At 37.5% G+C, this 13,183-nt stretch overlaps 1 protein-coding gene and 1 long non-coding RNA gene across 2 annotated transcripts; both read left to right on the top strand.

Moving 5' to 3' along the window:
* The first annotated feature begins 527 nt into the window (after nt 1-527).
* LOC111367860 lies at nt 528-3,409 on the top strand. Its single transcript, XR_002697902.1, has 2 exons — nt 528-2,731; nt 2,838-3,409. It is a non-coding gene; the product is annotated as an uncharacterized LOC111367860 (long non-coding RNA).
* A 4,001-nt stretch (nt 3,410-7,410) lies between these two features.
* LOC111374314 lies at nt 7,411-8,631 on the top strand. The gene is made up of 3 exons (XM_022996972.1): nt 7,411-7,626; nt 7,714-8,166; nt 8,248-8,631. The coding sequence occupies exons 1-3, from the start codon at nt 7,411-7,413 to the stop codon at nt 8,629-8,631; spliced, it is 1,053 nt and encodes a 350-aa protein (XP_022852740.1).
* The last annotated feature ends 4,552 nt before the right edge of the window (nt 8,632-13,183 follow it).

Genomic DNA, 13,183 nt, shown 5'->3' with positions numbered 1-13,183 from the left:
CAGAGCAACATCCAACACCGTCAAAGTATGACTGTCCTCATACAAGGCACTATGATGACCTCAAGTTATAGGATCAATTCCACTACTAAACGTTAGAGATTAACCACTTACACTCAGATAGTTATCTATGTGGAATCTCTTAGTGCGTCTCCAATGTTTTGTTCTATAACAAGACATCCACGTGTTCATTTAAATGTCACCACACTTTAGCTCGTGAGATCAGCTACTTACTTCACAAGTAAGAAATGTCACACGTGATGGTCTAACTGTATTAACGATATCCGTATCTCGTTATTACTTACGACCACGGTTTATTCAAAATCCAATCATACGTAATTTGTATCTCACAATCACAACTCCTTGTGATTAACAAATCACTTAAACTTGGATGTTCGGATTCTATTATTTAATATTATTTATCACAAAATTTATTTAAATAAATAATAGATCTTGCCAAAATTAAATGCATTAAGCATATTAAAAGCATTTATAATCTAAATCGATTGGATCTAGGGCATAACACTTACAACTATAACATATAGTCTGGACATGAATCTTCCAAGATTCAGTTAGAAGCCTTTCGAAAAATAATATGTTGCAGTGTTCTTGAGCATTGCTTCTTCGAAATCATTCTCATAATAATCCATTTGCCCCTTCCAATTTCACAAATACATCCAATACATTCTTCAGCAAAAAGCTTGATCAATTTTACTCACCTTCTTGCTCTTGATCGATCTGATTTGGAAAATTAATTCACTAAACAGAACAGCAAAGAGAAAGCGAAACAGTTGGAGCAATCACTGAAACATGCCGGAGATGTAACTGCATCCCTTACGTTTCCATTTAACTCTATGTATAGCTGAAAGAGAGTCCAAGCTACAACAATGTTTGTGAACTTAAAAGGTGACAGGAAAAAAGGGAACTAGTGGAAAAAATAAGCAATTGCTTCAAATTTGAAGGAATACAAATAAAAGTTACCCTATCTCGAAAGCATAATAGACCAACTTCTTTAAGAGCTGGAAGTGACGTCCTAGCAATAAAATACCTATCAAGAGAATGTAAGAACCTCAACAGCCACCAGACCATGATTTTATGGTTTGGCCATCTTTTCACGAGCTCTCTCAACACGAATTCATCGTGTTTCTCTCTCAGTGAAGGAATTACCTTGAAAAGAAAAAGAGTTACAGAATCAGTAAAGGTCAAAAATAATAAAGTAAAACTGTAAAAGGATGAAGAGCCAAAATATAAGGAAAAATTTGACCAGATCTCCGTGGGGAATTCCATGCGTTGCTTGGTCAACATCGCCTTCGAGACGAAATAGAGTAAATTCGTACGTAGTGTTCATTGAACTGAATTTCACAGTGATGCTACTGGATTTTTCAAGTTGCCAATATTAAGTCTTCACGGGAAAATAGTGGAGAAGTTTTAACTTTTATTTATATTTTCCAAATAGAGCAAAGTGTGTATATAAATAGGGGAATGGGAGGGTCATTGCTCTTGAGACACATGGAATCGTTTGATATGAGAGCAGAAGAAGATTGGAGGGATTGCAAGCATTTATATAGCATTAAGCAAAGCTTTTACACTTAATTCTCTATACTTACATTGCAAATTGGAGAGAAGGACCTTTGTAGAATTAATATATGATAGATGATACAACATAGCAACCTTTTCGTAGAATTTGTGTTCAATGATTATCAATCATTCTTTGTGAGTGGGATAATCAGTATCAATCAAAAGCTCACCATTTAGTAGAGTGAAGAGTAATCAACTTCCAAGAATGTGGAACGAAATAAGATGATCTAATAAATTCTAGGACAGCCACATAAGATCAGACACTCTCCCACCCAATATTATTTACCACTGGTGGATTTTTTTAGTCAAATTGACCTTGTAGAAGCAATATCCGTAATTGTTCCTTACAAGTTACAACACCGACAACAATAAGACAAAAATATAAGTTACAACAAGCACGGTCACCATAGAAGACCCAAAGATTCATGTGATATGAAGATACTAAAAAATAAATGAATAAATAAATAAAACATGAACATACAGGTTCATAAATACCACTCTGTCTAAGAAATAAACAGAGAGTCGACCTTACTGTTGATATAACATACTCTTTCAGATGACTCAGCGATACTTGTCATACAACTGCTGAGAGTAATCATGGGAACGCTTTCACGTGCACATGTTATAAATTGTCAGATTAAAGGAAAATAAGAATAAATGATATGGTCACGAGTGTCTACAAATCAAAAGGCTAAACTGGAGACATATAAAAAAAATACGTTTAGAGCATCATATAATCTTCTGAGCTGAACTGCGGCTCAGGCTGCCCTTCTAAAATGTTTTTCAGCTTTGTAATCCCTTTTCACATAAAGTCCCATCCTTGTTCTAAATCAATTATATTCCGCTGATTCATGGTCATTTTCTTTACCAGCCCAAGTTCAATTGGCAAACAAACCCTAATCCCTTCTAGAAGAAACTATAGCCTGCCAATAACACATAAATTGGTAAATTAATCAATAAAAAACATCAAAACGCTGTAAATGACTATAGCCAACCAGAATTCAACTAAGAAATAACACCACCCTAAAATGAAATCGAAGAACCAAGGGCATCATTCAACCACACCAAGTAATTATTATCTTTAGCCAATCTTTTGCCAATGCAGACAAGAAATGGGGCGCATCACCTGATCGTTTGTCAACTGATTCTACTATGAGTTAGATTGTAATCAAATATTTACATGCTAAAGTTTTTATTTTATTTTGTTTTTCCTGTTGTAAAAAAAAAGACCCGATTTCCCTAATAGTGACTATATGTTGTAGGTGATTCTGGAGTAGAATACTCTTTAAAGTACAAAACTGATCAAGGAAGAGTTCTTGAGCGTACGACATCAGCAGATACTCTTCCGTACCGATGAATAGTAACAGATGGAATCTGTTTCGTGAAGATGGTATTTTTTGGCTTATTTTTCGGGCCCTGCTACTTGGACAGGGACCTGTCCAAACAGGGGGCGATGTGGCACCCTCTATTGGCATGTTGTCTGTGTTCCCGTTTAAGAAGAATTACTCTATTTTTCGTTGAACTTCTATTTTACGTTGAACTTTTAAGCAGGACTGTATCTCCGCTGAAGTTAACAACCATCTATTCTGGGAAGTTTCCTGATGTATAGTATAATAGAGGAATTCCCAGTACTTTTTTCATAAATTAGTTAGGATCCCATAATTGCAAGTACTACTTGATGTCAAATTTCTGTATTGCTATTATAGCCTTGACTTAGTTCTCCGTTATCTTCTTCAAAATTACCAATTTTAAGTATCCCATAAAAAAAAAAAAAAAAAAAAACTACCTCTCTTCTCTTACAAAAGATACCTTGCACCCGATTAGCCATTAAAAATATAAAAAAAANGCATTCACTATCAAGCTAAGCCAAAAGTAATATCAACAAGCTACCATATAACAAGATAAATTAAAATCACAAATCATATCAAACTCTTACCATTGAAATCAACAAAGACACGCATGCATAAGGAAGTAACACAATAATAAGAGCCTCCAATTTCACAAAAAGTTTAACATTAAACAATAGAAATATCTGTTTATAGAATCACTGAAAAACCTTCAGTAAGAAAACTCTGTTAATTGATACAATCAATCATGCAAAACAAAAGACTATGTTCAATTTTAAAATCTCATTGGTTGATAGTCAATTTAATATCTTAGGGAGTAAGGTCTACAAATTAGAATGCCCATCCATTATTGAAAACTAAAATCATTTGAATCTCGATAGTTTATCTAAGAAACCCAGAAGAACACAGATAAAGAAATTTGACCTTTCAAACAATCACCGTATTTATTACTTAATATACTAATGATTCAAAATTTACTCACCAAGCTACATGAAACAGATTTTTGAAATTCCGAAGAAATTTTAATGCTAATTAGCTAAGTGACATACTGATACACACACAAAAACATGTATATTATTAAATTAATCAGTATCTTTTGTCATAACATCACATATAATAGAACAAAAAAAATCATCTGCATAAGCTCCTACAACTAAAGAAATCCAACGGAAAGTATTCAACGATAAAACCCCTATGGGGTTTTTAAAGTACCGGTTTCAGGTACATGTGAGGGGTCTGATTTTGGGTGGGTTTTAGTTCGGCTTGTAAAACATTCCGACTCATACTTGAGTTTATTATACAACGGTTCTAAAAATACATGCATAAAAAAATTAGATATGTGTAAACAATACGAAGTAAATGTGTATCTTTCTCCGTACAATTCAATATGATTTTACATAGTTTACCCAATCATTTAATATTGTGTATGGAGTAACCTATGGACTTATTATTGTAGCTTTGAATATAATTATACTATTTGTACACGGACGTTGACATGCCGGTGTACACTCCTCTTACAAAGGAGGACTACAACGCCCAGCGTGGGCTCTCCCTCTTATGAGGGAAGTGTACACGGGCATGTTAACGTCCACATACGTATAGCAAGACCGCTTTGAATAAGCTCTTACATGACAATCATTTTCTATTGGATTATAAGATGAAGTAAAACAAATATATTATTTGAAAAGGAATTCTCTTCTTTTTGTATAGGCTTCATTCCTTTTTAGGTAGATTTGGAAATAATTATATAAATATTAGAAGAAAGTTGAAAGAAATTTTGAAAAACAGCCAGAAACCACTAATTTGGTGGGTTGAGATCCACAATCCAAATTACACTACATCCAAAAAAAATAATAATAATAAAAATAAAGGTAGGTACTGGTTTTTACCTCTCATAGATAGTGCCACATCCAAAAAAGAGTCAAAACTGGCAAGCATACCCCCAATAACCAGTAGAATTGCAACTAAACGAAGCAGATACCTAGATTCCCCATTATCTCATTCCTTAATACCCAATCACGAATTATTTGGCTTAAAAATAATTCAATACACCTCCAAAAGTCATGATTAAATACCATGAAAAATCACAAGGGAAGTCAAATCAATTGCAAATAAACGAAATTGTATACAAATTAATGTAGATGCATAACTAGTAACCACACACACGAAACACATATATTGCATATGTATATATATGTAGAGAGAGAAAATACCTGAATACGAGAGTATGGGCATGACGTGATTCTCTCTATTTCCTTTTTCTCGTGATCGATTTTATTTTATGTTCTCAAACTTCTCATAACTATGTTTCTTAGCCGCATTGTTTGTTTGTTTATTCTTTTGGCTCCCTCAACCACTTTTCTATTTACGAGAGGATCTAAATATTTCATAATATTTGATTTTCACGGGTTCTCTAGATGAAAAATTTAATGTAGTTTGGACAAGTTTATAAAGTATTTAGTTTAATAACATACATTAAAATAGTATTTAGTGATCGTGTAGAAGTCAATCTTTTTGTAACAATGTTGTGTAAGTATTTGTATTGTATAAAGTCGTGTGAGTTTTCTGTGAGAGGCGAAATGGAGCTCCCCTCACAATCCAAAATAACCCAGCCACCACACCTCCACACTACCGACGCCGGCGACCAATTGTCCGGTAGGCACCACATAACCGGCCTCACGCCACAAAACAGCCCCTCCAACCAAGCCATTCACACACAGCCGCAGTTTACTGTGGGAAACCCTAGCGCCGCCCAGCCGTTTCTGCCAGATCCGGCCACATTTCGAGGAAACGCGCCTTACCGGCGGCCTCAGCAGGGACCGACGACCCCTGTCAGTGTTCTGTCCCCCATACGAGCCGCTCCGACCCCACGTCTACTGGCGCGTGTGGTCCACGCGCCGCCGTTGAGAAACCTACAGCGGCAGCCTGCTGCTCCGAGATCAACCGGCTTGTTCGTTCCTCCATTTGATGAATTGATAGTACACAATCAGGGAAAAAATTTAGCGGATGTGCGTAGTATGGTATTCAATCATCATTTCAGAGTGAAGGCGAAGGACTTCGCAGTATCTATTAATGATTCTGGTACTGTTAAGTTGACAGAATGGGGTTCGAAGTTATCTGATTCAATCTTTATGGGAAGGTATGGTGCTATTTGGATGGTGAATATGGTAGACAGATTGAGGATGAGAAGTGAATTTGAGGAATGTGTTTTTAAGTTCAACGAGTCTTCAAGAGCTTTCTTGGCACAACAGTGTGTGAACTGTCGAGCCAGATATTTGATGATAGCACAATATGGGGAGAGGCGTCGGAAAGGAGTTGTCATGATACCAAAAGGTGCAAATGGAAAGGGATGGGCATCGGTCTTGCAGGTGTTTCAAGCAGTTGTTGACTCATTTGTTGCTAGGGATAAGGCCAAACGACAAACGGTGAATGAACAAAACAGACAAAGGATGACTTATGCAGAAATTACAGCAAACTCACAGACCTCGGAGAATGCCAACCAACGGATGCTACAGCAAAAGAAAAGGACAAATAAAGTCGGTGATAACGAAGATCGTGACATTTGTTTGAGTAGGACTGAAATAATGACCCGTGCGCAGGAGTTGAAAGGAGCATTAGATGAATTACTTAGACTGGTTGGAAGCAGGCCTGAAATAGAGCCCTTGAAATTGGTACGCTGTCACAAGTGTGGTGTTGAGTTGGATGAGGATCAAACCGGTGAAATACACATACCGGGATTGACTCATGAGGAACTACTATCAATTACAGAACATGCAAAGCAGGGAGGAGATGAACATTGTGATTCTCAGGTGAGGATGGAAGCAGGATACCATGAAAATGATGACGGGGTTGACTTTGTGGGGGTCAACAGAACTGAAATAGACATGGGGATTGCAGTTGAACGAGAAAAGGAACCGCTGTCTAAGGAATGGGAGTTTAGTATGGTGAACTTGGAGAAATTGTCAATAGACACTGTGAAAGAAAACAACTCTACACAGACGACATCAAGGATTACGACATCAAGGATTACGAACACTTATAATAGGAGGACAAAAGATAATGATATGGGGATCGAAAAAGCTTTGGTATTATGGGTAGGTGGTGCCAAGAAAGGAGAAAGTGATAGTGACATTTTACCAATGGTGGAAGAGAAAGAACGGTCCTTTGATCATCTCGAGGGCTATCAGGGTGAGGATACTTTAGGAGCTGATGTGTTAGAAGTTGGTTACCCACTTTCAAACTGGGTTCTACAAAAAATTCAGGAATTCAGTAAGTTGGTTGGCATGTCATGTGATGGGTATGAAAGTAGATTGTAACAATTATTCGAGGAGTTGGAGGCTAATAGGGGATAAGACATCAGTACACATGGAAGTAAATTAAGAAGAAAGGGTGATCGTGAACTTAAGAGGCTCGAATGGTCAGTAAACTATGCTGGTAAGGGTGGCGAGTCCAAGAAAGGAACAATGGGGAGGGGTTATGGAGTGTTAAAATGATGCCAAAACTCATTAGCTGGAACGTAAGGGGTCTCAATGAGGTTAGTAAAATGCTTGGTGTTCGTCATTTGCTAAGGGGATGGGGGGCAAATCTTGTTTGCCTACAAGAAACTAAGATGGAGTTTATCTCGAGGGCGGTGATTCGTAGTTTATGGGGAGAGAGATCAAGTAGGATATCAGTTTTTGGGGTCATCAGGGGTTTCAGGAGGCGTGTTGGTGATATGGGACACTAGAGTGCTTGAGATGAAGGAGATGAGTATAGGGGTGTCTCTATATTGATTTCTTTCAAAAATTGTAAGGATGGATTTCGGTGGATGTTCACAAGAGTTTATGGGCCTAATTCTGATGACAGTAGAGTGGGTTTATGGGATGAACTGACTGGAATGAGGGCTTGGTGGAATCTCCCTACATGTATTGGGGGTGATTTCAATGTGATTCGATTTCCTTCGGAGAGGTCGAGTGGTGGGAGTCTAACCAGGGCAATGGAGGAGTTCTCAGATTTTATTAGGGAGAATTTGTTGGTGGATTTATCCATGATTGGGGGAGATTATACCTGGTCATCCAATCGGGATCGACCCATTTTGTCTCGTACTGATAGGTTCTTGATTTGTGGGGAGTGGGAGTCTAAATATTCAGATGTCACTCAAAGAAGATTGGGGAGGGTATACTCGGATCATTTTCCTATTATGTTATCAGGGAATAGAAGGGGTGGTGGAAGAAGACCTTTCAGGTTTGAGAAGATGTGGTTGAAAGTAGAAGGTTTTAGGGAGTGAGTACAGACGTGGTGGACTTCCTATGAAATCAGTAGGTCTCCCTGTTTTGTATTGGATTAGAAGCTAAAGGTGTTTAAAGGGGACTTAAAGAAATGGAATGAGGAAGTTGTGGGCAATGTTAACTACAATAAAAATCAGTGTCTGTCAGAGATAGATGAATTGGATAGGCGGGAGGAGAGTCAGGGGTTGACTGGAGAGGAAAATGAGAGACATAGAGTATTAAAGGAAGAGATGGAGAGGTTGGTGGAGATGGAGGAGATTAATTGGCGACATAAATCTAGAGTTACTTGGTTGAAAGAGGGGGATAAATGCACTAAATTCTTCCATAGGGTCGCCAATTCTAATAGGAGGAATAACTCCATCACAGTTTTGGAGGTGGACGGCGTTACTTATGAGGAACCACAGGGTGAATTTTTATCAGAACCTCTATCAGGAGTAATTTGAATGGAGGCCAGAATTGGAGGGATTGCACTTTTCTACAATCACTGAGGATGATGCCCGATGGATGGAGAGACCATTTGGGGAGGATGAAATTAAGGAGGTTGTTTTCAGCATGAACGATGATAAGGCTCCGGGAACCGGACGGTTTCTCGTTCTCATTCTACAAAGCGTGCTGGGATGTGGTTCGACCGGACATTGTGAATACTTTATCTTATTTTTTTGAACATGGCAGATTCCAGAGAAGTTCTAACGCCATATTTATTGTCCTCATCCCTAAGAAACCTGGAGCGACTGATATTAAGGACTTTTGCCCCGTTAGCCTTGTCAGCGGGGTGTATAAGATTATTTCGAAAGTCCTGGCAAACAGATTAAAGGAGGTGCTGGGAAAAATAGTGTCCAAGTTTCAGAATGCATTTGTAAAATGGAGTCAGATTTTGGACTCTGTGCTTGTAGCGAATGAATGCATAGATTCAAGAATGCGCCTAAGGGCCCCAGGGATGTTTTGTAAGCTAGATATTCAGAAGGCTTACGATCATGTGAATTGGGGTTTCTTGTTGTATATGTTCAGGCGCTGTGGCTTTGGAGATAAATGGTGTAAATGGATTCAATTCTGTATTTCTACTGTTTCATTCTCAGTTTTGGTCAACGGAACACCTGAGGGTTATTTCCGGATCAGTAGAAGCTCGAGATAAGGGGATCCATTTTCCTCATTGTTATTTGTCATTGTGATGGAGGCTCTCAGTAGGATGATTGAAAGAGCCGTGAGAGCGGGTTTGATAAGGGGTTTTTTGGTTAACCAATTGTAGGTGTCTCATCTGTTATTTGCAGATGACACGTTGATCTTATGCGATGCAGATGTTGAACAATTCAAGAACTTGCACCGTCTGCTCTTATGTTTTGAAGCAGTGTCTGGTTTGAAAATCAATTTGGAGAAGTCTGAGGCTATTCCAGTTGGGGAGGTCAATAATGTCGAGGAGCTGGCTGATATATTGGGTTGTAAGGTTGTACAGTTGCCGATGTCATATCTAGGACTCCCATTAGGGGCACAATTTAAAAGTACCCATATCTGGAATGGTATTGTGGAAAGGATGGAGAGAATGTTAGCGGGGTGGAAGCGTATGTACCTTTCTAAGGGAGGTAGACTTACTCTCATTAAATCCACTCTCTCCAATCTCCCTACTTACTTTTTGTCATTGTTCCCCATTCCGATTGCAGTAGCAAAGAGATTAGAGAGGTATCAAAGAGAATTTCTATGGGCAGGGTTGGGAGAGGAGACGAGACTCCATTTGGTCAATTGGGGAGTTGTTTGTTTGTCGATGAAGATAGGGGGTCTTGGGGTGAGGAGCCTTGTGTTGTTCAATAAAGCCTTATTAGGCAAGTGGTTGTGGCACTTTGGAGTGGAGAGCGAAAGCTTCTAGAGAGAAATAATTGGGGCGAAGTATGGTGTGATGGAGGAGGGATGGTGTACATTTGAGGATCGTGGTTCTTATGGGATGAGCTTGTGAAAGTATATCCGACGGGGATGGATTGCTTTTTTGGACAAACTGAAGTTTGTGGTTGGAAATGGTAATGAGATTAAATTTTGGGATGATTGTTGGTGCGGAGATCAACCGCTGAAGGAGAGATTCCCTTCCTTGCATCGCATTGCCTCAGTGTCCACTGCTATGGTCAGTGATCTCTTAGACATTCATAATGGGAGTTATAGCTGGAATATTACTTTTGGGAGGGATCTTCAGGATTGGGAATTGGAAGATTATTCGCTATTTGTGACCATTTTACATGAGACCCAAATTTATGTTGGAGAGAGGGATTGCATCAGGTGGAGAACAGCACAGAATGTCATTTTTTCAGTTCGTTCGTACTTTGGTTCCCTCATGGGATGTGTGAATAATTCATTCCCCTGGAAGTTGGTGTGGTAGTGTAAATTGCCTCCTCGGGTGGCATTCCTATTGTGGACAGTTGTGAGGGGACATGTCTCAACGGTGGATAATCTTTGTCGTAAAGGCTTTTACGCAACCGAGTGGTGTTATATGTGCAAGAAGGATGGGGAGACGATCGATCATTTGTTCATTTATTGTGATGGTGTACGTTGAATTTGGAACAGTATACTCAGTTCACAATCTATGGATTGGGTGATGCCTCGTCGTATAGAGGACGCGATACGGGCATGGCGTAGAAAACTTCGGGATAAGGATAGCAAACTAGCATGGCACCTTATCCCGGGCTGCATTGTATGGTGCGTGTGGAGAGAAAGGAACAACCGTTACTTCGAAGACCAGACAAAGACAAGAGAGCAGATAAGAGAAACATTTTACTTTACTTTGTATTCTTGGTTTAATGTTGTGGCTAGAAATCCTGTAGATGGGTTGCCTAATTTCATGTTTTCCTTAATGGCTTAAAGTGATTGTACACCCCCCGTGTATTCTCTTTTAAGTAATAAAATTATTTGATTACCTATTAAAAAAAAAAAGTATTTGTATTGTATATGATTAGAAATTTTGTTACATAATTCTGAATTGATAGACGTATAGATTTTTTTGCAGCTTTTAAAAATTTTATATGATCGACATACCTATTGCAGAAGAGAACAAACAAGTAAAGAATGTTAAATAATATGTCATGCTATATCAAATTATATAAACTACAATCGTTATCTCTAGAGCATAATTGATGTGAATATATAGTGCACAATCAATCTTGTAACCTGTTCTTGAAAACACGAGGTTTATGCACATCTTGATTATTAATTAAAAAAAGCAAGCAAATTTGACTCGAAATAAAAAAATAAAAAAAATCACCGAGATTGAAAACAATATTAGCGTATAATAAACATTACCATGATGTATAAGAGTAACAATACTGAACCTCTTTTGAGATGAAGTCAAAGATAGGCACGATTCAATATATTGCTAATTGGCAAAGCAACGAATGACTTGATTTTGACCCCCTTCCTCTTTCATTGTCAAGATTTATGTGGCCTCAACTGGAGTCATTAACACAAGTTAAGATTGTTCATTTATTAAAATGAAAAAAAAAAAAAAAAACAGTTTGATTTCTCCCAATTCAACAATTAGCAAACAAAAGTGGCAAAGTTTTCCATGGGAGTCGATTATTGAATTCTTATGTACTTCAAAGCTTGTTTGCCTTTCATCATAATTTTTTTAAAGGTCAAAGTCAAATTTTAATTTTCATAACACATTTTTGTAGAATCGACAACTACTACTCACTTATCCACCATTCATTTCTATTATATTATAGTTTCAACATTTCGTAATGAAATCCGAACAAGACCATGATTCCAACTACCTTGTAGTGAATGATCATTCACACCCTAAATGAGTTAAGTGTCTTTTTACCAGGAGAGAATATTGAAACGATATTCGAGAGATTGGACGAATGAGTGAGCCAATTATCAAAGTTTTATTTCAATCAAATTTTAATTGACAATCTTGAATCTCTTAATAGCTTCAACCGGGAAACAAGTCATAGTTACCGATTGAAAATAAATATATTTATTTTCAAAATTTACTTTTGCTACTTATACGTAAACATGGCAAACAGGCTTAGCAGAAAATAAAAAGGTAAGGTCAACAAATTTGAAATGGTTCAAAATTTCATACATGACTTTCACATTTTACTAAAATTACTTAGTGATCGATGTCAAACTATAGGGTCAACTTAGGAGAAAACAAATATTAAGGTTCTCCCCCGTTTGATCCCCATTAAATTCAATTACATTACGTTCTATTTTTCTCTCTCCTATTTTCAATCACACAATCTTCCATAAAATAATATTACACGTAAATCGAAATATTTTCTTTCTTTTTTAACCACTCATTTTTTTTAAAAATACTACTCCCCCCATTTTCATTTTCAAGTAATGGGGGTCAAACGGGGTCTCATGTAGTGTGACAAGGGTTTGAGTTCAAACACGGGGGGCCAAATGCTTGGCATGACCAGGCCGTGCCCCACGGACGATAGGTCATGACAATAATTGCATCAAGTCTAGCTACTAAAACAATTTTCAAGGATCGAGCTAGGCTATGGGCCTCGAAACCAGGTTATGACGAGCGAGTTGAGAAATATAAGATAGCATCAATATTGCTAACAATCATTGAATACTCAATATACTAACAAAAAACAAATTTGTAATGCTGCAGCCTGTCCTTAAGAGTGTGTGTGCACTATATATAAAACTTGAGAACCTAATAATTTGAATTTAGGGTTCGTTTGATTGCAATAATGAAATTTGAGTGGAAAGAAAACGTATTTCAAAAAATTGAATTACTTGAAACTTGTTTTTTTGGGAATTGTTAATTAAATTGTTTAATTGATATAATTTTTCACCTAAAAAATGTTGAAATTTCTATCTTTTGATGTTCATTTGATTTTGTTTTTCATGAAAATTGTCAATTAAAGTAATAGAATTTATTACAATTGATGGTAGAATTTGTACCAATTGCCAAAAAAAATAATAAAGCGTGGCGTGGGATTGGGGTTGGGGGGGGACGAAAATGAATTGCCAAGGAAATTATTGCGGGGGAAGGAAAATAAA

Source organism: Olea europaea, chromosome 2 (genome assembly GCF_002742605.1).
Source record: "Olea europaea var. sylvestris chromosome 2, O_europaea_v1, whole genome shotgun sequence".
Classification (NCBI taxonomy): domain Eukaryota; kingdom Viridiplantae; phylum Streptophyta; class Magnoliopsida; order Lamiales; family Oleaceae; genus Olea; species Olea europaea.
The sequence above is the reverse complement of the archived record's forward strand: the minus strand, read 5'-3'. Positions and strand labels throughout refer to the sequence as shown.